General features: G+C 47.4%; 1 protein-coding gene across 1 annotated transcript in view; it reads right to left on the bottom strand.

The window, feature by feature from the left end:
• Positions 1 to 1,832: 1,832 nt before the first annotated feature.
• The window catches only part of trpv4 (transient receptor potential cation channel, subfamily V, member 4), a 47,654-nt gene continuing 22,499 nt past the window's right edge, over positions 1,833 to 26,987 (bottom strand). The window contains exons 5-15 of the mRNA XM_078421771.1: positions 19,547 to 19,845; positions 17,842 to 18,021; positions 15,869 to 16,027; positions 14,421 to 14,513; positions 10,395 to 10,468; positions 8,219 to 8,384; positions 6,362 to 6,428; positions 5,363 to 5,697; positions 3,814 to 3,941; positions 2,859 to 2,983; positions 1,833 to 1,993 (exon numbers count right to left, since the gene is read on the bottom strand). Coding sequence (XP_078277897.1) covers positions 1,833 to 1,993; positions 2,859 to 2,983; positions 3,814 to 3,941; positions 5,363 to 5,697; positions 6,362 to 6,428; positions 8,219 to 8,384; positions 10,395 to 10,468; positions 14,421 to 14,513; positions 15,869 to 16,027; positions 17,842 to 18,021; positions 19,547 to 19,845 — 1,787 coding nt within the window. The remainder of the gene's footprint in view (positions 1,994 to 2,858; positions 2,984 to 3,813; positions 3,942 to 5,362; positions 5,698 to 6,361; positions 6,429 to 8,218; positions 8,385 to 10,394; positions 10,469 to 14,420; positions 14,514 to 15,868; positions 16,028 to 17,841; positions 18,022 to 19,546; positions 19,846 to 26,987) is intronic.

Below are 26,987 nucleotides of genomic sequence, written 5' to 3' on the forward strand. Positions count from 1 at the left end.
TCACAGTTCCTTAAAGTTAGAGGTCAAACCCAGTGCCTAATCAAAACCTTACACAAATTTAATCAGAAGCTAAGGACTCATTAGCTTAAGGGGAGACTTTATAACAGTATGTAAAATTATGAGAGGCATAGACAGGGTAGAACCTTTTCCCCAGGGAGGAAATATCCACCACTAGGGGGCAATAGCTATCAGGTGAGAAGGGGAACATTTAATGGAGATGTGTGTGGCAAGTTTCCTTATAGACAGTGGTGGCGGCCTGGAACACACTGCCAGGGGGGTGGTGGAGGCAGGTACTATAGTGGCATTCAAGAAGCTTTTAGGTAGGCACATAGAAGTGCAGGGATACAGGGATATGAATCATGTACAGGCAGATGAGATCAATTTAACTTGGCATCCTGCAGGAGAATGGGGTTGAGAGGGAAAGATAGATCAGCCATGATTGAATGGCAGAGTAGACTTGCTGGGCTGAATGACCTAATTCTGCACCAATAACTTTTGATCTTATGAGACATTCAAACAGATACCTCAAATTGCCCTGGAGTGTGAAAGGTCTGAGTCGTGGTAAAATCCTTCCGAATCTTAGAAACATAGAAAATAGGTGCAGGAGTAGGCCATGCAGTCCTTCGACCCAGCACTGCCATTCAATATCATGGCTGATTGTCTAAAATCAGTACCCCGTTCCTGCTTTTTCCCCCCATATCCCTTGATTCCTTTCGCCCTAAGAGCTACACCTGACCCCCAAGTATTTGCGTAGGTAGTAACTGCAGATGCTGGTTTAAACCGAAGATAAACACAAAGTGCTGGAGTAACTCAGCGGGGCGGGCAGCATCTCTGGAGAGAAGGAATGGGTGACTTTTCGGGTCAAGTTCCTTCTTCAGACTTAGTATTTGCTGCTGACAGCGAGTGTCCCTTAAAACACACCTTCCACTCAGTAACGCTAATGCACGCTACAAGTGCCAGGTATAGCAAGTGAAATGAAAAGTCCTTTGAACCAAACTATTGAGGAAAAATAAAAAGAATCAACACTTATTTAAATACCGAGTTTTCACACAGAAAAAAAATGAACTTGTTCTGACCCAAGAGATTCTCTTTTCACTCAGATATAATAAATTATACTACATGTTTTTAAGTGATCTGCGGAATGCATTGTAAGAATCAATATCACAGGCAAAAGGGTCCCACTGGGAGACCAATTTTAAAAACTGCACTCAGCATTATGAAAACATTTGTTTAGCAATTTTGTCCAATTATTTAGCACACTCTGGAAAAATGGCCAAAATGCCTGTAACCAAAATGGCTCCAGTTTCCAATAAACTTTGGCTCAAGTGATGAAACCAGAGGGCCTTCGTAAGACAAAGACAAGGAGACGGTTCTTCACCCTAAGGGCAGCTACTGGGAATATTTTGAAAGGAATGTTTTAGAGAAAGAGTGAAGGAAGAGATATGGTGCGGAGAAGTGCTACTAACCAGCCATCAACTTACTGAAAACTACACGAGGGACGTACTTTTGTTTCTTGTGTTATGGCAATACCCGTGGCCCTATTACACTCTATCAAGAACCCAGAGAGGTGGAATCATTCATAGTTCATCCAGGCCCTGGTCCAGTGAGAATGGGAAATGACTGCACAACAGTCTTGAGTGGACGGTGAATACCTCCAAGATACTCTGTACAGTCACGGAACGTATACAGATCACGAAAAAGGACAGCGTGCATTTCGTGGCAATCAATCGTAAATGCCATGGCCCCCTCCTACTAAGTTTGAATTTGATTCTGGCTTTGTGAATTCACTTCCAGCACCCGTCGGAACATGAAGTACAGCTCTGGCCATCGTTTCAAATGTGTGTGTCACCCTTCTTCACCCGTTTGCTCTGGTGTAAACTGCTGTATCCATACTTCCTTTCCATCGAGAGATGCTCCATTCCTACCACGTAATCATCAGGTCGGGAACTTTTATTCAGCTCTACGACTCGTGGAACCACAGTTGACCAGCGGTCTGAGTGAAGGGAAAGAAAAAAAACGAGTGTGTTTATTAATCGCGATCAGTCAATGATCAAACCCCAGCAAAATCGCAATAACTTTACAGGGAACGGCAGATTTAAGGAATGCTTTATAATTATTGAGCTTAAGGTAGGGTGTCAGGGGTTATGGGGAGAAGGCTGGAGAATGGGGTTGAGAGGCAGAGATAGATCAGCCATGATTGAATGGCAGAGTAGACTTCAGAAGATCGTAAGTGATAGGAGTAGAATTAGGCCATTCGGCCCAGCAAGTCTACTCCGCCATTCAATCATGGCTGATCTATCTCTCCCTCCGAACCCCATTCTCCTGCCTTCTCCCCGTAACCTCTGACACCCGTACTAATCAAGAATCTATCTATCACTGCCTTAAAAAAGTTCACTGACATGGCCTCCACAGCCTTCTGTGGCAACGAATTCCACAGATTCACCACCCTCTGACTAATGAAATTCCTCCTCATCTCCTTCCTAAAAGAACGTCCTTTAATTCTGACGCTATGACCTCTAGTCCTAGACTCTCCTCCCACTAGTGGAAACGTCCTCTCCACATCCACTCTATCCAGGCCTTTCACAATTCTGTAAGTTTCAATGAGGTTCCCCCCCCCCCCATCATTCTTCTAAACTCCAGCGAGTACAGGCCCAGTGCCGTCAAACGCTCTTCATAGGCTAACCTACTCATTCCTGGGATCATTCTTGTAAACCTCCTCTGGACCCCTCTCCAGAGCCAGCACATCATCCTTCCTCAGCAGATATGGTGCCCAAAATTGCTCGCAATATTGAGCAAAGGACTTGATGGGCCGAATGGCCTGACTCTGCTCCAAGAGCTTATGAACAAGTGCCTCTCACCTCGACGTAGACGGCCCATGGTTTGTGGAATGCCACTTTCGAGCTGGTAGATGTCATTCCTGCCTGGATCTTCGTTAATAATCCCAACGTTTTGGTTCCAGTGAGACCAGTTAATCTCATCCACCCTGGAACAAATACAGGGAGAAAGGGGCATCGTGATTACCATAAAGTGAAGGGGCAGAGAGTGTAAAACCACGGCACAAACATTGTCCTTTACGTGTCTAACGTCTCTAATCTGTGCCGTTTCTCATCGCACCCTGAGCTGTGCAGTTCCTCACTGACGCACAAAAGGAGACAGAGTGCTGGAGCAACTCAGCGGGTCAGGCAGCATCTCTGGAGAAAAGGAATGGGTGACGTTTCGGTTTGAGACCCTTCTTCAGACTGAGAGTCAGGGGAGATGGAAACTGGAGGTGTGGAAAGGTTCAGAGCAAATCAGAGCCGCCACAGATGACAAGGGAAAGGTGGAGCCCACAACGGTCCATTGTTGGCTGTGAAAGGGGTGATCATTTTGATGGGAACAGTGGAACTAGCGAGGTGACCAGGGTGGGGGAGGGACAGAGAGAGAGAGGGAATGCAAGGGTTGCTTGAAGTGAGAGAAATCAATATTCACACCGCTGGGTATCATCTTCCAGCTTTCCCCACCTTAATCACGGCCTGGATAGAGTGGATGTGGGGAGGATGTTTCCACTAGTGGGAGAGTCTAGGACTAGAGGTCACAGCCTCAGAATTAAAGTACCTTCCTTTAGGAAGGAGATGAGGAGGAATTTCTTTAGTCAGAGGGTGGTGAATTTGTGGAAGGGAGGGGGGGGGGGGGGAGGGAGGGGGGTGGACCCACATGGCTACAGGGATTACATGCAAACTCCACAGAGACAGCAGCTGGGGGCCAGGGTTGCACCCAGCAACAGCGTAAGAATAAAACAGTAACAACAACACCACACTCTTCTTTCTTTCCCACCTAAAGCACCATCTGCGGTCTGGAGTGCCATCAGAGTTGATTCCCACAGTGACCATCTCTCCCGAGCGGAATGCTTTCCTCAGGAACACAGGGAATGATCTCTCAATGTCCAGTATTGTTGTCGCCCACTGTCGAGAATAAATAACGTATTATTTCAACAATCATCTGATGTTCAGCTTCATATTTGCCAATAGGTAAACGACCGTACACAGTAACGCTGTTTATCCACCGCCTTCTCCTCCTTCCTTCATTCCCCACTGCCCCTCATCTTTCCTTTACCCCCATCCTCCTCCAGCCCACTATTTACTCTCTCCCTCTGCTTCAGTCCCACCGCTCTCTCTTCCTCCTTAGGGGCAGCACGGTGGTGCAGCGGTAGAGATTCTGCCATGCAGCGGCAGAGATTCGGGTTCGATCCTGACTACGAGCACTGTCTGTTCGGAGTTTGTACGTTCTTCCAGTTGGGGGGTTTTCCCGGGCGCTCCGGTTTCCACCCACATTCCAAAGACGTGCGGGTCTGTCGGTTAAATTGGCTTTGGTAAAAATTGTAAATTGTCCCCGGTGTGTGTAGGATAGCGCTAGTGTACGGGGTGATCGCAGGTCAGCGCAGTCTCGGTGGGCCGAAGGGCCTGTTTCCGCGCTGTATTTCTAAACAGAACAAAACCAAGTGGGCTTGGGGAACAAGATGAAATACAATACAATAATAAATGCAACAAAATACAACAGAATTCTTCACAGAGCTGCAAGGCTCTGGTAATCACCTCTCAGGTTCATGGTAGAGACAGAAGCTATGCCAACATTCCAGATCAATTTCGATGAATGAGTGAAGCAATTGGGATGAAGTGATGTGGGAAATTGGAAATCAAATCTGACTTGGTAAACTTTCTCCTGTACAAGCAGAGATTGCCCCTAGAGTAGAGTAGAGAGAGTGGATGCAAAACTATCTCTCAAAAGCAGAGATTGTTCGAACCTCAATGTCTGTTAGAAATTCTACATATTGCCATTTGAATACATTTTTTAAATAGAGCAGGGAAACAGGCCCTTCGGCCCACGCCAGCCATCGATCACCCGATCAATCTAGGTCCACGTTATCCCACTTTCACATCCACATGAGGTGTTTAGAAAGGAATCGCAGATGCTGCTTTAAACCGAAGACAGATACAAAAAGCTGGTGTAACTCAGCAGGTCAGACAGCATCTCTCAAGAAAAATAGGTGACATTTCGGGTCAAGACCCTCCTTCAGAGATGCTTTCTGACCCGCTGAGTTACTCCAGCTTTTTGCATCTACCTGCCACACTAGGAGCAATTTACCAAGGCCAACTAACAAATCATCCCGCACATCATTGGGATTTGGGAGGAAACCGGAGCACCCGGAGGAAACCCACGTGGTCGCAGGGAGAATGTCCACACACACACACTTCACCCAAGGTTCGGATGCAACCCGGGTCTCCGGCGCTGCGAGACAGCAGCTCTACCCGCTGCGTCACTGTTGCCGCCCCTACATATTCTGACCTGCACGTCCAAAATGGGCCCATTGATCAATGCGACCCACCTGAAGCCTCCAGATTTGCTTGCTCTTCTTGGAGACCTGGCCCACAGTTTCACCCATCAAAGCGATCAGCATGTTGAGCAGCAGTACGAACGTCAGGATAATGTAGGAGACGAGCAGGATGACAAAGACAATGGGGAACTTGGCACTGTTGATGACGTCCAGATCACCCATGCCAATGGTGAGTCGGAAGAGCTCCAGCAGGAACTTGCTGAACGATAGCTTGTCCCGACAGATGGGGTATGTGGCACTCGTGCAGTTGGGTGAATCTGACGTAATGTCACAAGTCTTCATGGTTATGTCGTCACTGGGACAAGTTATCAACAGGGAGACCAGGGCTGAAACAGAAGGTAGAGTTGCTACACCATCACTCTCAAACTACCAACAAAATCCCACACGAACCTGAGATTAAAATACACACCTAATTTTGTAACGAGAACAGCGGATGATCCATCAGCCAGAAGATACTTTAGACTTTAGACAATAGACAATAGACAATAGGTGCAGGAGAAGGCCATTCGGCCCTTCGAGCCAGCACCGCCATTCAATGTGATCATGGCTGATCATTCTCAATCAGTACCCCGTTAGTACCCCTTTCCTGCCTTCTCCCCATACCCCCTGACTCGAAAAGAGGAGGAATTTCTTTAGCCACAGGGTGGTGAATATCTGGAATTCATTGCCACAGACGGCTGTGGAGACCAAGACATTGGATATTTTTAAAGCGGAGAATGATAGATTCTTGATTAGTACGTGTGTCAGGGGTTATGGGGAGAAGGCAGGAGAATGGGGTTCAGAATGATAATTAGATCAGCCATGATTGAATGGACGAGTAGACTCGATGGGCTGAATGGCCAAATTCTGCTCCCAGATCTTATTATCTTATGGTCTTGCGGTCGTATCTCTTCACACCGACTTGCACCTTCACTCCAGCCCCCACTGCCCCCAATATTCCTTGCTCAATATCCACAGCAAGACAATAGTGTTTCATTAATACATACATACCTGATGTGAAGCCAATCATGAATAGCACATAGACGAGAAGAAACCGGAAAAGATCTTTAACCAGAATCTGAAATGATAAGGCGACTTGTCAGGACATAGAAATCTGCAACAGAAGTGAATAGATCACATTGAAATTTCATGGAGGGGAACGAGAACGGATCGTGGTGTGTTTATGTGTTGGTGTGTGGCTGTTACTGCAGACTTTAGAGACACAAGCCCTTCAGCCCACCAAGTCCATGCCAACCAGCGATCACCCCGTACACAAACACTATCCCACACACTGGGTGACAATTTACAATTTTACCCAAGCCAATTAACCCACAAACCCGCACGTCTTTGGAGTGTGGGATGAAACCAGACCACCCGGAGAAAACCCACGTGGGTCACAGGGAGAAGGTATAAACTGTACACTGACAGCACCCGTAGTCAGGATCGAACGCGGGTCTCTGGTGCAATAAGGCAGCAACACTACCGCTGCGCCACCGTGCCAACCTGTCGTGTTAATAATTTCACGGTAATCGGGGCAGCGCAGTGGCATAATGGTAGAGCTGCTGCCTCACAGCGCCAGAGACCCGGGTTCGATCCTGACCACGGCTGGCTGTCAGTGTGGAGTTTGCACGTTCTCCTTGTGACCACGTGGGTTTCCGCCTTGAAAGATTCTTTCAGGTGATGAAATGGAACGTCTCAGGAAGTGTGACGGAAGAGGGGGGTAGAGGGTGATGGATTGAGGAGACAGTGAGGAGGTGCACTCAGGAGAAAACTGGGCGTCTTTGTGAAGGACAGATAGTTCTATTGAGCCACAGAAATAGGATTGATGACTCTGGTAATCTTGTCCCTGGAAGTGTACATGTTCCAAAGTTCAGTACAGTAAACCCTTGTTACAAGAGACCATAGGGTGGGGGGAATGGTGTTCGTTATTGCCGATTGTCCGCTGTAACCGAGCAAGGGATTATCACTGTATAAGTAGTAGAAACAAACAACTACAGTTGCTGGTTAATACACTCAAAGTGCTGGAGTAACTCAGCGGGTCAGGCAGCATCTCTGGAGAACATGGATAGGTGACGTTTCGGCTCAGGACCCTTCTTCAGACTCTCGGTCCAGAACTGGGCCTGGAATCCAGGTGAGTTGATGGTAGAGTTGCCAACTGTCCCATATTAGCCGGGACATCCCATGTATATTGGGTTAAATTGGTTTGTCCCATATGGGACCACCCTTGTCCCGTATTAGGCCCGGACGCTGTAGGCCCGGACAGTGTAGGCCCGGACAGTGTAGGCTCGGACAGTGTAGGCCCGGACGCTGTAGGCCCGGACGCTGTAGGCCCGGACGCTGTAGGCCCGGACAGTGTAGGCCCGGACAGTGTAGGCCCCGAACTATGTGGACCCGAATAATGTGGACCCGAACAATGTGGACCTGAACAATGTGGACCCGAACAATGTAGGCCCGGTGGCCCGGGCGCCGTCTAACGGAGGTTGCGCAGCAACCCGCCTCCCGGCCCGGGCGGCCGCTATTGGTGGAGCGAAAGCACGTGGCTGCTGGCTGGGTGACGTCACCTTTTGTCCCTTGTTTGGGAGTGAGCAAGTTGGCAACCCTAGTTGATGGCCCTGGTCTGTTGGCAGACGGGGGCGAGGCGAGGTTCGGCGGAGTCGATGGTCGCGGCCCACGGTCGGGCGGAGTGCAGGTGGGTCGGCGGTGATGGTGGCAGGTGCGGTTTGGAAGTGGCGGGGGAGACGGTGTGGGCCTGTGGTGACGGAGGCAGGTCTGGAAGCGGGGTGGTGGTAGATCGGTCCGTTACAACCGAGATCCATTATGAAGAAGTGCGTTAAAACAAGGTGTTTTACTGCAGATGACCACACCCACCTTCTGTATCATAATGCTGTAGGTCCCGGTAAGCTTCAGACCCCTGGTGAAGTAGAGTGTGTTTATCCAGCCTAAGACCAGAGCAAACACCATTACAGCAAGATAGGACTCCTCACCAGCCACGTACAGTCCTGCCGACACCAACACCAGGATGGAATAAATAAAACTGCAACACAGGAGCACCACAGGCCTTGGTCAGGAGACGGTGACAGGATAAACGCAACTCTTTAGCTACACCCAGCTCTGACCCACTTTCTCCCAACAGTTCAGTCTTTGACGAGTGAGGTGCAACTTCAGCAAATTTTAGTTTAGTTTAGTTTTAGAGGTACAGCGTGGAAACAGGCCCTTCGGCCCACCAGGTCTGCCCCGACCCCACATATTAACACAATCCTACACACACACTAGGGGCAATTTTTACATTTATAACCAAGCCAATTTACCTACATACCTGTACATCTTTGGAGTGTGGGAGGAAACCGAAGATCTCGGAGAAAACCCCACGCAGGTCACGGGGAGAACGTAGGGATCGAACCCGGGTCTCCGGCGCTGTAAGCGCGGTAAGACAGCAGCTCTACCGCTGCGCCACCGTGCCACACGGTTATCCCTCCCAGTTCACCACTGTAATACTTCAGGGTTTGCCCTCCGACCTCCGACCCTGACAACCCAGACATCTGCTGCCATTAATTGCCTTGCCAGTTCTGCTTGGCCAGTTCTCTTCAACCGCTCGGTGTCAATTTACTGTTCCAGCAGCATCATTGGCGTTAGACATACACAAATTAACAGGAATATTAATAAGTAGGAAGGAACTGCAGATTCTGGTTTATACTGAAGATATTCACAAAGTGCTGGAGTAACTCAGCGGGTCAAGCAGCATTTCTGGGGTAAAAGGATGGGTGACCTTTCGAGTCAGAACCTTTTTAGTTTAGTTTAGAGATACAGCGCGGAAACAGGCCCTTCGGCCCACTGAGTCCGCGCCGACCAGCGATCCCCGCACATTATCCTGCACAAACTAGGGACAATTATACATTTATAACCAAGCCAATTAACCTACAAACCTGTACGTCTTTGAGTGTGGGAGGAAACAGAAGATCTCGGAGAAAACCCACACAGGTCATGGGGAGAACGTACAAGGTCCATACAGACAGCACCCGTGGTCAGGATCAAACCTGGGTCTCTGGCGCTGTGAGGCGGCAATTCTACCGCTGCGCCACCGTGCTACCCTTTCTTCAGACTCTTTCTCCAGAGATGCTGCCTGACCGGCTGAGTTACTCTAACACTTTGTGTCCATCATTATTTCCCAACATGGTCATTAATGAATTGTTTTGCATGTAGCAGGCAGCATTAAACACATTTCTTTAAAGAGCCATTTTGTTTCTCAATGTCAACCTTTCCTTTTGCATTCGGTTCAATGTGATGCACCTGAATCTGTATTTTCTATGGGCAGGTTTGTGTGGTATAGAAAATAGACAATAGGTGCACGAGTAGGCCATTCGGCCCTTCGAGCCAGCACCACCATTCAATGTGATCATGGCTGATCATTCTCAATCAGCACCCCGTTCCTGCCTTCTCCCCATACCCCCTGACTCCGCTATCCTTAAGAGTTCTATCTAGCTCTCTCTTGAATGCGTTCAGAGAATTAGTCTCCACTGCCTTCTGAGGCAGAGAATTCCACAGATTTACAACTCTCTGACTGAAAAAGTTTTTCCTCATCTCCGTTCTAAATAGACTACCCCTTATTCTTAAACTGTGGCCACTGGTTCTGGACTCCCCCAACATTGGGAACATGTTTCCTGCCTCTAACGTGTCCAACCCCTTAATAATCTTATATGTTGGTATTTCTGACTGACTGAGAGGAAATTAATACAGACGGCTAGCCCAGTGCAAACATTCCACAATTCTCTCCAGCAAGGCAACGACTTGCAGTTCAAGTGAATCATGGAGACTTATGGGAAAGTAGGTGACCATTTGGCCCATCATGTCCATGCCAGCCAATCCAAACACAAGGCGATAATGGACGGAGCAGTAAATGGCAGGTTAATGGTCATCATCACTGTATACTCAAGACATTATCTTACATTTTTGTACAATTAATCGTACAATTTGCAGTCTTCTGACAAAGCGAACATGTTGTAAACTGAATTTGAGGTCATCTTTAAGGAAACAGAGAGGTTCTTACTAAAGTAACTGGAAAGATCCATCGATGAACATGGAATTCATTCCTGGACATTTCTTCAGGAATAGATCCTTGACCTTTGGGCGAAGAGAAAAGGGATCAATTTGTATTCTTTTACATCACCATCGTGTTTTTAACACGTGTTCCCCTCTTCCGTACTTTATCAGACCTGTGTGGAGTTTGCACATTCTTCATGGGTTTCCTCCGGGTGCTCTGGATTTGTCCTTGTTTTCAGGGATTACTGACCAGATCGCCAAAACCCTTCAGCCTTAAATACTGAAAGGATCAGCCTGGGTCCAGGGTGCAAAGCAAGGTGCTGGAGGAACTGAGCAGGTCGGGCAACATCTGTGGATTCTGTGGGCCGAAGGGCCTGTTTCCACGCTGCATCTCAAAGCAAAACTAAACCAAATTACTGGCAGCTTCCTCCCAAAACTATGTTGATGGCAGCCAGGATGGAGCCAGTCACCAGTAAGTATTCGGGATAATCCCGGAGGACAATTTTCCCTCCAATTCCCCAGCCCTGGGCTTTTTCACTCAGGGCTCCCCCTAACAATGTAATATGTCAGGTGTGGAGAGACATCTTCCTTCACGTTACTTCTTCATGTCCCACAGGCCACTGTGTGCATTGGGCCATCATGTTACCCCTCGCACCTTAATCTCAACCATCCCGAATCTAGGAATTCTTTTGCTTCACGCCATCCTGACCAAGGATGTCTTGAAGAAGGATCCCTACCCGAAAGGTCGCCTCCACAGATGCTGCCCGACCCATTTTGCTGTTGACTTTCTCCAGCAGTAAAATGGTGACACAAGGGTGGCACGGTGGCGCAGCGCCAGAGACCCGGGTTCGATCCCGACTACGGGTGCTGTCTGTACGGAGTTTGTAAGTTCTCCCCGTGACCTGCGAGGGGTTATCTCCGAGATCTTTGGCTTCCTCCGACACTCCAAAGACGTACGGCTTTGTAGGCTAATTGGCTTGGTATAAATCTAAATTGTCCCATGTGTGTGTGGGATAGCGTTAGTGTGTGGAGATCGCTGGTCGGTGCGGACTCAGTGGGCCGAAGGGCCTGTTTCCGTGCTGTGTCTCGAAATTAACTAAACTAAACAAGGTGCTGGAGAAACTCAGCGGGTCAGGCAGCGCCTGCAGAGGGAAATGGACAGATGACGTTTTGGGTCGGGACCTTTCTTCGGGTGTAGATCAGCTCACACGTGGAAAATGTCCATGAACCAGGTACCTGAAGGTGGACAGGTTCTGGGCCAGTAGAAGTCAGCAACAGACAGGAAACTGGGCAGACCAAGTCACCATTCCCCCACCTTCGTTAAATCTCTGGGTAGCCTCTTAAATCAGAAGGTTTCACTGCACTCCACCAAAACAAATAATCATGCACATTTATTTTAAAACAAATTAAAAATTGTTTCAATAAATATTGTGAAAAAATTTCCTGTGGTTCCTTCTAGTTTCTAACCTACTTCATGATATTCAGTGTTAGGTGTTTGACAAAAGGTCCAGTATATTTATTGATGTATATTTGCAAAGCTGTAAAAATATTTCACTTCCTTCTATTGAGAGGAAATTGCTCTATTTTTTCCTGAGTTAACACGGGAAATCTTCAAAACTAGGAGTATCCTAGAGCTTTGCCACATTAGATAACCTTGGTCAAAATGGCCACAGCTCTCCTAGTTCAGACCAAGATTCTCAGTCAAGAAACATTGATCAGCAAGTAGATGTTGAGCAAGGTGTGGGCTTGGTTTTGGCACAATGGTCTTCATCAGTTAGGATATTGAGTATAGAAGTTGGGAGGCCATGTTACAGTCGTACAAGACATTGGTGAGGCCGCATTTAGATAATTGTGTTCAGTTTTGGCCACCCTGAAATAGGAAAAATGTTGCTAAGCTAGAAAGGGTGCAGAAGGGTGTTTTACGAGGATGTTGCCAGGACCTGATGACCTGAGCTTTCAGGAGAGGTTGAGCAGGCTGGGACTCTGTTCCTTGGAGAGCCTTGGAGATTCCTTGAAGGAGGATGAAAGGAGAACTTGTAGTGGTGTATAAGATCATGAGAGGAACAGATCGGGCCGATGAACAGAGTCTTTTACCCAGAGTTGGGGAATCAAGAACCAGAGGACATAGGTTTAAGGTGAGAGGGAAAAGATTTAATTAGAATCAGAGGGGCAACTTTTTTTTTTACACAAAGGGAGGTGGGTGCATGGAATGAGCTGCCAAGAGAGGTAGTTGTGGCAGGTACTATCGTAATGTTTAAGAAACGTTTAGACAGGTACATGGATAGGACAGTTTTAGAGGGATATGGGCCAAACTCAGGCAGGTGGGACTGGTATAGATGGGGCATGTTGGTCGGCATGGGCAAGTTGGGCCGAAGGGCCTGTTTTCATGCTGTATAACTCTGTGACTGACAAAGGATGGTAGGTATATGGAACGAGCTACCAGAAGAGGTAGTTGAAGCGGGTACTATCACAATGTTTAAAAGACATTTGGACGTACATGGATAGGACATGTTTTCATGTCTCTCTGTTTTGAGGAGAGAGTTGGATTTAGCTCTTCGCGCTAAAGGAATCAAGGGATATGGGGAAAAGCAGGAACGGGCTACTGATTTCAGATGATCAGCCATTGATCATATTGAAAGGTGGTGCTGGCTCGAAGGGACGAATGGCCTACTCTGGCACCTATTTTTCTATGTTCTATGTTTGGAGGGATATGGGCAGGTGTGTAGGTTAATTGGCTGGGCAAATGTAAAAAAAAAAACAAAAACAAAAAAAAATTCCCTAGTGGCAGGCAGGTGGGACTTGTGTCTTTGGGGTCTGTTGGCTGGTGTGGGCAAGTTGGGCCAAAGGGCCTGTTCCCACGCTGTATGACTCTATGATTCTGTGGGGTCTATGATCCCAAGTTTCAGCGTCTGTTGACCTGGGAAGGAATAGATGAAGACCGGGGAACAAGGTAACTGGCACTTTGGTGATGTTTACTCCAGCAGTTTGCACCTATTTTAGGAAGTGACCTCCTCCTCTTCTCATGGCCAATTATCACAGGGCCAAAGGAACATCAGGATGAGGGAGCGAATGGCCACAAGGCAGGCGGCTGGTGATCCCACTCTGAGCTTGCATGGCTCTGGAGCAGAAGGCGTGGGTTTTCTCCGAGATCTTCGATTTCCTCCCACACTCCAAAGACGTACAGGTATGTAGGTTAATTGGCATGGCAGATGTAAAAATTGTCCCTAGCGGGTATAGGATGGTGTTAATGTGCGGGGATCGCTGGTCGGCGCGGACTTGGTGGGCCGAAAGGGCCTGTTTCCGAGCTGTGTCTCTAAACTAAACTAAAGGGCACTGGGGTTCTTTACTCTGTAGCGAGCAGTGCATTGTGGATGGCTTGATTGTAATCATGTACAGTCTTTTCGCTTACTGGATAGATTTAGATTTAGAGACACAGCGCGGGAACAGGCCCTTCGGCCCACCGGGTCCGCACCGCCCAGCGATCCCCGCACATTAACACTATCCTACACCCACTAGGGACAATTCTTTATTTATTATTATTTTTTTTTTACATTTGCCCAGCCAATTAACCTACACACCTGTACGTCTTTGGAGTGTGGGAGGAAACCGAAGGTCTCGGAGAAAACCCACGCAGGTCACGGGGAGAACGTACAAACTCCGTACAGACGGCGCCCGTAGTCAGGATCGAACCCGAGTCTCCGGCGCTGCATTCGCTGTAAGGCGGCAACTCTACCGCTGCGCCACCGTGACGATAGTACACAAGAAAAAAGCTTTTCACTGTACCTCGATACACATGACCATGAACTAAACTAAACTTTAGACCGATTCTGTCTGAAGAAATGTCCAGACCTGAAGCGTCGCCTATCCATTCCCTCCTGGGATCCTCCAGCAGTTTGTTGTATTGCTCAGTTAGCAACAACCCCGTCAATCCCTCAAATCCCTCAAGTCCAAAATCCCTCATTCACAATCCTCACCCCCCCCCCCCCCCCGAGTCAACTCATCCGAACAGCAGCGCCGAATAATCTCCACTCACATTCGTGAAGAAAAAGAAGATGGCCGTGATGACAGTGATGAGCTCGCCGGCCATTCGCAGGTAGTCAACGGAGGTCTCGTACGGATAAGGAGGCTGGAAGAGATTTCAACAGACAATAGACAATAGGTGTAGGGGTAGGCCATTCGGCCCTTCGAACCAGCACCGCCATTTACCGTGATCATGGCTGATCATTCACGATCAGTACCCCGTTCCTGCCTTCTCCCCGTATCCCCTGACTCCGCTATCATTAAGAACTCTATCTAACTCTCTCTTGAAAGCATCCAGAGAATTGGCCTTCACTGCCTTCTGAGGCAGAGAATTCCAAGAGAAAGTCATTGATGTGGCCTCGATGAGTGATGAAGCAAGTCCTGCTCAAATCAATGACATTCTCACTTGTGGCAGCACAGCAGAATCTGTAAACATAGTGCTCTGTCAAAACCTATCAAAAAACAATATGTATACGTGTATATATATGCACACTATATATATAGTGTCTAGTTTATTAGACACACACACACATATACATACATGCGCACAAACATACATGTATATATATACACACACATGTATATATAAACTTGAGATATATACCCACACAAATATATATATGTATATATTATATGTATATACATCAAATATATATATATCTTCAAGTTTTTATACATATATTGAATATGTATGGTATAAATATACACATGTATGTTTGTGCGCATGTATGTATGTATATGTGTGTGTGTCTGTATATAATATACTGTATAACTTGAATATATATGTGTGTGTGTGTGTGTGTGTGTGTGTGTGTATATATATATATAAATACACTCCATCATCAGGTTTATATATATTTATTTTGAATATGTATATATGTTTGATAATATATATATTGAGGATGGTGTTTGAATTGGGTCCAGCTACACAGTCGTGTGTGTAGAGTGAGTAGAGCAGGGGGCTGAGCACGCAGCCTTGAGGTGCTCCCGTGCTGATGGCCATGGAGCTTGAAGTATTGCTGAAACTAGATAGAGGAGATGGACACAATTACTGCAGCATAGCTTCCTTGTTTCCCCATCTCCTCCCCACATCTAACGCTCCAGCATTACTGCCACAGCCACAAGATAACAATAAACGTGATGGCAAGTAAGGCTGTTATTAGCCGCAGGTATTTTGAACCTGTGAGCAAATGCCAGGGTTTATGGGGAGAAGGCAGGAGAATGGGGTTGAGAGGGAAAGATAGATCAGCCATGATTGAATGACAGAGTAGACTTGATGGGCCGAATGGCCCAATTCTGCTACTGTCACATGACCTTATGAGCAAATCTGAAGGCATATCTGTCCGACTGGTACTCTGATGCGTGCGAATCCATTTCACGTCCAAAGGACAAAAGGTACATTGAAAAAGACCGAGGTTATCAAAGGAGTGCAGGCAGGAGATGGATCTGATGAGTACTCACTTGGCCTTCTGATGGTCTGTAGTATGCAATGAGGGTGAAGATCACCATGGCTGTGATGTAGGAAATAACACTGAGGTAGAAGGATACAGCTGCAAACTTCTTCCATTTATCACGGAATAGTTCGTTGATCGGCTCCACTGCCAACATTTCGTAACGATTCTACAAGGCAAAATTAATCACGGTCAGTATTAAAACTTCACCAGCAAATGCCAAGAGCTAATTCAGGCAGAGAGCTAGAACTGTAAGGCTAGAGATAGCTAGAGACAGCGAGAAAACAGGCCCTTCGGCCCACTGTGTCCGCAACAATCAGCGATCATACACCAGTTCTATCCCACACAGTAGGAACAATGTACAGAAGCCAATTAACCGACAAACCTGCAAATCTTTGGAATGTGTGAGGAAACCGGAGCACCCGGAGAAAACCCACGCGGTCACATGGAGAACGCACAAACTCTGCACAGACAGCACCCGAGGTCAGGATCGAACCTGGCTCTCTGGCGCTGTGAGGCAGCAACTCTACCGCTGCGCCACCGTGACACCCTCATTCTCATCGCTAAGTGAGAAACTATTAAAGGTTTTGATGAGGTTTTTATGAAGACTGCACGACTTTATACTGAGTGCCCGCACACAGAGAACCAAATCATTGAAACATGTTTTGTGGAACTTTACTGAGCTCTTGAAGAGACGGCCATCGCAAGTAATTAAGTCAATTTCTATCGTCGACACAAGGAACTGCAGATGCTGGTTTACAAAAAGATGACACAATGTGCTGGAGTAACACATCTCTGGGGAACACGGATAGGTGATTTTTAGAGCCGAGTTTTTCGATAGGCAGACAGCCTGGACAAAGGCCAGAGATAAAAACACAGGTGTGAGACAAAAGGATTGAATTGCGAATATTGAAGCTGGAAGAAGGAATGTAGGTGGATGTGGAGGGGGGGGGAGAGGAGGAGAGACAGGTGCGAGTCCAGGTGGGGCATAGGGGAAGGGGTGAGGGAGAGAAGGGGGGGGGGGAATGGGGAGGGAAGAAGCGAGAGGGGGAGGGGCATGTAGTCACCTAGGATTGGAGAGTTCACTCACTTGCGAATGCTCAGGTGTGAAGATTACCTATCCTTGAAAGATGTGGAGCAACAACACACTAAGAAGACAACATCTACAAGTCAATGCTGAAGATGATACCCAGCGGTCTGAAGAAGGGTCTCGACCTGAAACGTCACCCATTCCTTCTCTCCAGAGATGCTGCCTGTCCCGCTGAGTTACTCCAGCTTTTCGTGTCTGTTCCCAGTGGTATGAATACTGATTTCTCCAATTTCAAGTAACCCCGTGCATTCCCTCTCCCTCCGCTCCTCACCCACCCAAGTCTTCTTGCTCGTTCCACAGTTCCCATCCATGTAACCCTTCATTATCACCTCTTCCACAGCCAACAATGGACCATTGTGAGCTCCACCTTTCCTCGGCCATCTGCTTGACCTGAATCCGCTTTGATTTGTCCCGAATCTTTTCACACCTCGAGTTTCCCTCTCCCCTGACTCTCAGTCTGAAGAAGGCTCTCGACCACCTGATACGTCACCTGCTCCTTTTCTCCAGAGACGCCACCCGACCTGCTGAGTTAGACAATAGACAATAGGTGCAGGAGGAGCCAGCACCGCCATTCAATGTGATCATGGCTGATCATTCTCAATCAGTACCCCGTTCCTGCCTTCTCCCCATACCCCCTGACTCCGCTATCCTTAAGAGCTCTATCTAGCTCTCTCTTGAATGCATTCAGAGAATTGGCCTCCACTGCCTTCTGAGGCAGAGAATTCCACATATTCACAACTCTCTGACCGAAAAAGTTTTTCCTCATCTCAGTTCTAAATGGCCTACCCCTTATTCTTAAACTGTGGCCCCTGGTTCTGGAGTTACTCCAGTATTTTGTGTCTATCTTCTGAAGATGCCAATGTAATTCTTCCCCTTTTTAAAGACTCCATTACCTCCATCTTCCCGTTGTAGACCAGGATCTCCAGCAGTGAAACCTCTTCTCCACACGTGTCTATCGCTGAGAGATCGTAGAGTGAAGAGTACACCGGTCCATACACCCAGTCTCGGAACTTGCGGGAGAGGTGCCGAGCACTCTCGTCCTTTATCTCCCTCCGGATGATGTGCTGGAAAACCTGCCGGAGAAAAGAGGCCGACTCATTACCTGCTGTGGATTTCATATCAGGCCCGTTCAGAAATCTGCCTCGGCAGGGCCAGCAGCATAATCAAGGTCGGCTCGCACCCCGGCCACTCCCTCTTCTCCCCTCTCCCATCGGGCAAAACGTTTGCAGGAAAAATGTTCCCGGTGTTTAGTTTAGTTTTCTAGTTTAGAGATACAGCGCGGAAACAGGCCCTTCGGCCCACCGGGTCCCCGCACATTAACACTATCCTACACTCACAAGGGACAATTTTTTTGATTTTTTTACATTTACCAGGCCAATTAACCCACAAACCTGCACGTCTTTGGAGTGTGGGAGGAAAGCGAAGATCTCGGAGAAAACCCACGCTGATCATGGGGAGAACGTACAAACTCCGTACAGACGGCACCCGTAGTGAGGATCGAACCCGGGTCTCCGGCGCTGCATTTGCTGTAAAGCAGCAACTCTACCGCTGTGCCACCGTGACCGCCCGTCACGGGTGTTAGGGGGAACCAGGGGTCACAGTTTTAGAATAAGGGGGTAAGCCATTTCGGACGGATGTGAGAAAGAAAAAAAGTTCGTCTAGAGAGTTGTGAATCTGTGGAATTCTCTGCCACAGAAGGCGGTGGAGGCCAATTCAAGAGCGAGTTACTGGACTTTCTCTTGCACTAAACGTTATTCACGTTATTCCCTTATCATGTATCTGTACACTGTGGACGGTGTGGACATGTGTTGTCTTTCAGCTGACTGGTTAGCGCGCAACAAAAGCTTTTCACTGTATCTCAGTAAACGCGACAATAAACAAAACTAATCTAATCTAAACTAAAAGCTCCCATCACCATTCCAGGCACCCTCCACCCTCTGGGCTTCCTCCTTTAGACATTGCCCCACTCACCTTAAAACATGTCTTTGGAATGTGGGATGTAGCCAGGTACCTATCTAAAAGCCTCTTAAACTCCACTATCACATCCCCTTCCACCAACGCTCTCTTGGCAGCGGGTTCCAGGCACCCACTGTGCTCTAAACCAGTGCTTCTTAAACTGGTGAATGGTTCACCCAAGGGTGAATGAAACTAGAGGGGTGCATGAAGAGTGAATGACTTAATATATATAAAATTATACGCAAGGGAGAATAAGAGGAAAATCGCCAAAAAACATAAGAAAATTTAGTCGAGGGTGAATGAAATTTGGTGATAAAAGACTCGGTTGAATGAGTTTAAGAAGCACTGCGCTAAACTTTGCCTCTCTCACCTTAAAGCTATGCCTTCCAGTCTCTGACATTTCCACCCTTCTCTCTATTTCCTCTCATTCCCTCTCTCCTAGATGCGGCCTGACCTGCTGAGCCACTCCAGCATTTCGTGATACCTTCGATTCGTACCAGCATCTGCAGTTATTTTCCTACCCTTCTCTCCGTAGTCTGTTCCACGTTGCAAAGCTGGTCTGATGGCCGCCCGTTCCCCACAAAGCACACCATCACAAAGCATTTAGCGGAGAAATAATCTTAAGCAAGTGCCTGAATTTACCCCGATCTTTCCAAGCTTTGCTGCCATCTTGAGAGGCGATAACCCATCATTGTTTAAAATCGCCTCCAAGTTACCCTCCGGATAGGTCTTGACACATTTGATGAGGAAGAAGTCATACATTTTGGTCAGGAACTTGGTGTTGTCCCTGGTGTTGTCGGCGATGGCGACCAGTGCATGGAGCACAGTGTTTCCACGGGAGTCCTGCCTCCGTAAATCTGCCACCTTATCCGGGTTTTCAGTGAGGTAGTTGACGATGTCAGGCTGGTTGGTGCAAGCAGCCAGGGACAGAGGTAGTTCGCCTGAGGAGATGCAGGGAAAGACAGTTAGCGCCCCATCCAGAAAGACAGGGACAAAGAATTTTAGCTTAGTTTAGATTAGTGTAGAAACAGGCCCTTTGTCCCACCAAGTCCAAACCGACCAGCGAGCCCTGCACATTAGCGCAACCCGACACACACACACACACACACACACACACACACACACACACACACACACACACACACACACACACACACACACACACACACACACACACACACCGGGGGGGGACAATTTTACGTTTACACCAAGCCAATTAACCTACAAACAAACCTGTACGTCTTTGGAGTGTGGGAGGAAACCGGAGAAAACCCACGCAGGTCACGGGGAGAACGTACAAACGCCGTACAGACAGCCATCCCGCAGTCAGGATCAAACCCGGGTCTCTGGCGCTGGGAGGCAGCAACTCTGCCGCTGCGCCACCGAGCCGCCCCAGGCTCTACAAGGGAATTTCATGATTTTATGAAAATGTCCAATAATTGATTGAAGTTGAACCAATGATTTGAAGCAGGGAATGTCTGCTGCTTTTGGAGGTCTATAGTGGTCTCGTGGTGGGATTGGGAGGTGGTCACTCTGATGATTTCACGGATGGTTCCAATGAATATATTGGAGATTGCATGATTGAGTTGGGTTTTGAAGGTTTACAGACGGGGTCTAATGAGGTTTCTTTGTGAGCAGCCGTGTTGGCCACTTGGTGGGCCTGGACTCTCCAGCTGGGATCCTCAGTGGCTCAGTTTGGAAGGTGGTCTTTGAAGTTCAGGGAAGACCTGATAGAAGTATATCAAATTATGAGAGGCTTAGATAGGGTAGACAGGCAGAACCTTTTTTCCAGGGTAGAAATGTCAAAGACGAGGGGGGAGTTGCTTTAAGGTGAGAGGGGCAAAGTTTAAAGGAGTTTTTTTACACAGAGGGTGGTGGGTGCCTGGAAAACACTGCTGGGGGAGGGGGGGTGTGGTGACAGACAAAATAGGAGCATTTAAGAAGCTTTTAGATAGGCACGTGTATGTACATTAATGACTTAGACGGAGGGATTAAAAGTACCATTAGCAAATTTGCAGATGATACTAAGTTGGGGGGTAGTGTGAATTGTGAGGAAGATGCAATAAGGCTGCAGGGTGACCTGGACAGGTTGTGTGAGTGGGCGGATACATGGCAGATGCAGTTTAATGTAGATAAGTGTGAGGTTATTCACTTTGGAAGTAAGAATAGAAAGGCAGATTATTATCTGAATGGTGTCAAGTTAGGAGGAGGGGGAGTTCAACGAGATCTGGGTGTCCTAGTGCATCAGTCAATGAAAGGAAGCATGCAGGTTCAGCAGGCAGTGAAGAAAGCCAATGGAATGTTGGCCTTCGTAACAAGAGGAGTTGAGTATAGGAGCAAAGAGGTCCTTCTACAGTTGTACCGGGCCCTGGTGAGACCGCACCTGGAGTACTGTGTGCAGTTTTGGTCTCCAAATTTGAGGAAGGATATTCTTGCTATGGAGGGCGTGCAGCGTAGGTTCACTAGATTAATTCCCGGAATGGCGGGACTGTCGTATGTTGAAAGGCTGGAGCGATTGGGCTTGTATACACTGGAATTTAGAAGGATGAGGGGGGATCTTATTGAAACATATAAGATAATTAGGGGATTGGACACATTAGAGGCAGATAACATGTTCCCAATGTTGGGGGAGTCCAGAACAAGGGGCCACAGTTTGAGAATAAGGGGTAGGCCATTTAGAACGGAGATGAGGAAGAACTTTTTCAGTCAGAGGGTGGTGAAGGTGTGGAATTCTCTGCCTCAGAAGGCAGTGGAGGCCAGTTCGTTGGATGCTTTCAAGAGAGAGCTGGATAGAGCTCTTAAGGATAGCGGAGTGAGGGGGTATGGGGAGAAGGCAGGAACGGGGTACTGATTGATAGTGATCAGCCATGATCGCATTGAATGGCGGTGCTGGCTCGAAGGGCTGAATGGCCTACTCCTGCACCTATTGTCTATTGTCTATTGTCTATTGCAGGGTATGGAGGGACATGGATCACAAGAACATGCAAGCAGAGGAGATTGGTGTAACTTGGTATCTTGTTCAGCACGGACATTGTGGGCCGAAGGGCCTTTCTCTCTGCTGTACTGCTTGTCATTCTATATGCAAGGACACCTCAACAGACATGCTCATCGGATGGTGGTTTATTCAATGGCCAGTGAACGTACCGACCGGCCCTGTACCAGATGTGAGGGAGGCTGAGAGAAGTGTTTTAATTATTTAGAGTTAATTATAGAAACCAGTTGGCTTCACTCCACTCCGATCTGTGCCAGGAATTAAATTAAGAATCCATTATTTACCTCATTAAGCTAATACTACAATTCTCAACCCTGATTAAGTTAATAGCACAGGAAGCAGTTGCTAAGAGACAAGTCGTTAAAGTAGATGTTCGGAACAGCAAACACAATATGTTGCTTAGCACAGCGATCACACTGAATTCCCCCTCAGAATATATCAGGGCGGTGTTTTAAAAACCTTGAATAACAGTCGGCTCCCGAACATCAGCAATTCCATCACAGCAAAGTATGAGGGGAACTTTCACAGCAGTCTGGCGCCATCCCGGGATTAAACAGCAAGTTGCCTCCTATCTACCATCCCCAAATTTAACTCCCTAGGCCAAGACTGTATAGGGCCTTCACAGGGTACCGTCGACAGAATACACCTATAAACAGGGCACAAAGTGCTGGAGACACTCTGCAAGTCAGGCGGCATCTGTGGAGGGGGGTGGATAGGCGATACTTCGGGTCTTTGACACTTGGAGTCTGAAGAAACGCCCCTTCCCAAAAAGTCACCTGTCCCATCCCCTCCACAGATGCTGCCTGACCCGCGGAGATATTCCACCACTTTGTCACTTGTTACGCCAGGTAAAGTTAGAACAGGTGAAGTTACACCAGGTAAAGTTCAACCAGGTAAAGTTAAACCAGGTAAGGTTGTGGGGGTATGGGTAGAGGGCAGGAATGGGGTACTGATTATGGATGATTAGCCATGATCACATTGAATGGTGGTGCTGGCTCGAAGGGCCGAATGGCCTACTCCTGCACCTATTGTCTATTGATAGACCAGGTAAAGTTAGACCAGGTAGAGTTAGATCAGGTGAAGTTAGACCAGGTGAAGTTAGACCAGGTAAGGTTGGACAGGTACGGTTGGACAGGTACGGTTGGACAGGTAAAGTTAGACCAATTAAAGATAAACTAGAGAAAGTTAGACCAGGTGAAGTTAGACCAGGTGAAGTTAGACCAGGTGAAGTTAGACCAGGTGAAGTTAGACCAGGTGAAGTTAGACCAGGTGAAGTTAGACCAGGTGAAGTTAGACCAGGTGAAGTTAGACCAGGTGAAGTTAGACCAGGTGAAGTTAGACCAGGTGAAGTTAGACCAGGTGAAGTTAGACCAGGTGAGGTTAGACCAGGTGAAGTTAGGTCAAGTAAAGTTAAACCAGGTCAGGTTAGACAAGGTAAAGTTAGACCAGATAATAAGTTTGGCATGAACGCCAGCATCCTCACAAACTTCTACAGATGCACCATCAAGAGCCTGCTGACGGGCTGCACTACAGTCTGGTACGGGAACTGTTCTGCCCACAGCCACAAATCACTACAGGGAGTGGTGAAGACGGCACAGCACATCACTGGCAACTGTCTCCCGGCCACTCAGGACATTTTCTCCCGGCGGTGCCTGCGGCAGGCATGCAGCATCATCAAGGACCACAGCCACCCAGCATGCAGGCTGTTCTCGTTGTTACCGTCAGGCAGACGATCCATGAGTATGGCTGCGCGTTCCGCCAGACTTAAGAACAGTTTCTACCATCAGGCCATCAGGCTTCTGAACTCATAAACACACTTCAAATCATATATGTTGATTATTTTTAATATTGTCTTTTTACCTATTTTTAATATTGTCTTTTTACCTTACTAATGTCATTTTTTAAATCTTATTTATCCTTGGAATATTACTGCTGAGGTGACCCGTTGTCTTATCAAATACATTTCATTGTATCGTTGACCCTGTGCCAACCTACATATGACAAATAAAATTTATTATTATTATTATTAAGAAGGGTCTCGACCCAAAACGTCACCCATTCCTTATCTCCCGAGATGCTGCCTGACCCGCTGAGTTACTCCAGCATTTTGTGTCTACCTTCTGTTAGACCAGATCATTATGGACTAGGTGAAGTTAGACCAGGTAAAGTTAGACAAGGCAAAGTTAGATCAGGAGAAGTTAGACCAGGTAAAGATGGACTACGCGAAGGTAGAGCAGGTAAAGTTAGATAAGGTAAACGGCTAAATGAAAGGAAAGCAATTTAAGACGTTACGCACTGATGGGTGAAGTCGAGCAAGGCTTTCCAGATGGGTCCAAGCTCTGCCTAAGTGTCTGTCTCAGCAGCCCAGCGGAGGGGGAAGTGTAAACAGAACGCACAAGCCGTGGCCTGTAACCAAGCCAGCAGCTTGAAGAGAGAGCAGATCAGCCAGAAAACCACGCCCTGGGGCAGGCGCTCACAGAACATGTATTCACCTCAGTGCTCAAGCAAGAAGTTATAAAACGAAGCCTTGCATCCCAGACACTAGTCCTTTCATAGCCCGAGACACGTCAACCCAGCCTGTGCCATTGCTATGAATAGTCTGTTCTCTTTGACTCTTTTACATCAAGCTAAACATTTCTTGGGCAACTGTACCTCCCTCTGGTCTGGAAACAATTTACTCCCCAATTCAGGGATGTTGTTAAAGTCATTTTCAAACTATTCAGAATGGAGACTAGAAACTAGAACAGTTAAGCTAGAACAATACACAGTCATCCTAAAATATCCCATGTGAATAAATTAATGCATTATAACTATAATTGTCGATAAATTATCTAGTTTCTGATACAAAGCTGCTCTCTGAAAGTGGATGGACATCACTTCTAAGGGGTCTGATGAATGGTCTCGACCCAAAATGTCACCTATCCATGTTCTCCACAGATGCTACCTGACCCGCTGAGTTACTCCAGCAATTGTGTCGCTTCTAAACCAGCAGAATTCAATATCAAACATCTCAAAGATTGCTTGGAAGAAGAACACAAAATCTGCTAAAAGAGATTCAAAGTGACTTCTCTTAGTTAACAGACACAGCACAGAAGCAGGCCCTTTGGCCCACTTACATATACAGTGCAGAAGCAGGCCCTTCGGCCCATTGAGTCCACGCCGACCAGCGATCGCCCATACACTAGTTCTAACCTACTCACTGGGGACAATTCACCGAAGCCAATTGACCTACAAACCTACACGTCTTTGGGATGTGGGAGGGAACCGGAGCATCCGGAGAAAACCCACACAGTCACAGGGACGAAACGTGCAAACTCCATACAGACAGCACCCGTAGTCAGGATAGAACCCGGGTCTCTGGCACTGTGAAGCAGCAACTCTACCGCTGAGGCACTGTGCCACCCTAACACAACTTGCATACCACAACTTCTAATTCGGGGAGTGCTGCTTATAAACTCGTTACCGATAAAACAAATAAGCAATCCGTCCATAAGGCACAGCTTCATAGCACACCACTCCCTATATTGATAGCAAACATTGCAAATTACTTCCATATACATCGATACTACATAAAGCATCCTGTCTAAGGTATGGCTTCCTCTGACACCAATGACCTTTAATGCTCAGCGTGTGTGCAATGTGTTTACCAAGAGAACTGGTTGAATTATCATGGCAATGGACCAGCCCACACTATTTGAATGGTAGGAAGGCAAATGTATATTTTGGCCTGCATGCTTCTTAACTTAAAAAATGTTTGTTTCTAATCGGAATGAGTCAGGAGCGAAGGGACTGGGAGGAGTTGGAATCACTGAAGGGTCTGAGAATTTCCCTGGCATCTTTGGGAGGCAGAGAAATAGATCATGATTTGTGGGCAGGCAGAGAGTGATTGGGATACTGTGACGTTAGAATCAATTGCCATTAAAATGTTCTCAACTCGACCCATTTTCATTTTAACATAATCTCTCGCCTTAATAAAAAAGTATCGGCAGAAATTCAACACATTAATGCCCAATGATTCCACTTAGACATTAGACAATAGGTGCAGGAGTAGGCCATTCGGCCCTTCGAGCCAGCACCGCCATTCAATGTGATCATGGCTGATCATTCTCAATCAGTACCCCGTTCCTGCCTTCTCCCCATACCCCCTGACTCTGCTATCCTTAAGAGCACTATCCAGCTCCCTCTTGAATGCATTTAGAGAATTTACCTCCACTGCCTTCTGAGGCAGAGAATTCCACAGATTCACAACTCTGACTGAAAAAGCTTTTCCTCATCCCTGTTCTAAATGGCCTACCCCTTATTCTTAAACTGTGGCCCCTTGTTCTGGACTCCCCCAACATTGGGAACATGTTTCCTGCCTCTAACGTATCCAACCCCTTAATAATCTTATACGTTTCGATAAGATCCCCTCTCATCCATCTAAATTCCAGTGTATAGAAGCCTAGTCGCTCTAGTCTTTCAACATATGACAGTCCCGCCATTCCGGGAATTAACCTAGTAAACGTACGCTGCACGCACTCAATAGCAAGAATATCTTTCCTCATATTTGGAGACCAAACCTGCACACAGTACTCCAGGTGTGGTCTCACTAGGGCCCTGTACAACTGCAGAAGGACCTTTTTGCTCCTATACTCAACTCCTCTTGTTATGAAGGCCAACATTCCATTGGCTTTCTTCACTGCCTGCTGTACCTGCATGCTTCCTAGCTTCCAGCACAGCGCGGTGGCACAGCGGTAGAGTTGCTGCCTCACAGCGCCAGGGACCTGGGTTCAATTCTAACTATAGATGCTGTCTGGACGGAGTTAGTACGTTCTCCCCATGACCCGCGTGGGTTTTCTCCGGGTGCTCCGGTTTCCTCCCACAATCCAAAGACGTACAGGTTTGCGGGTTAATTGGCTTCTGTAACTTGTCTCCGGTGTGTCGGTTTGGCTCTGGCGTAAGGGTGATCGCTGGACGGCGCAGACTCGATGGGCCAAAGGGCCTGTTTCATGCTGTATCTCAAAACTAAACTAAACACTTTATCTACCATTTCAGCTCTGACAAAATACTTCATTGGACTCGCCATATCGACCATACTAAAATCCGTAGGGA

This window comes from Rhinoraja longicauda, chromosome 25 (genome assembly GCF_053455715.1).
Source record: "Rhinoraja longicauda isolate Sanriku21f chromosome 25, sRhiLon1.1, whole genome shotgun sequence".
NCBI lineage: Eukaryota > Metazoa > Chordata > Chondrichthyes > Rajiformes > Arhynchobatidae > Rhinoraja > Rhinoraja longicauda.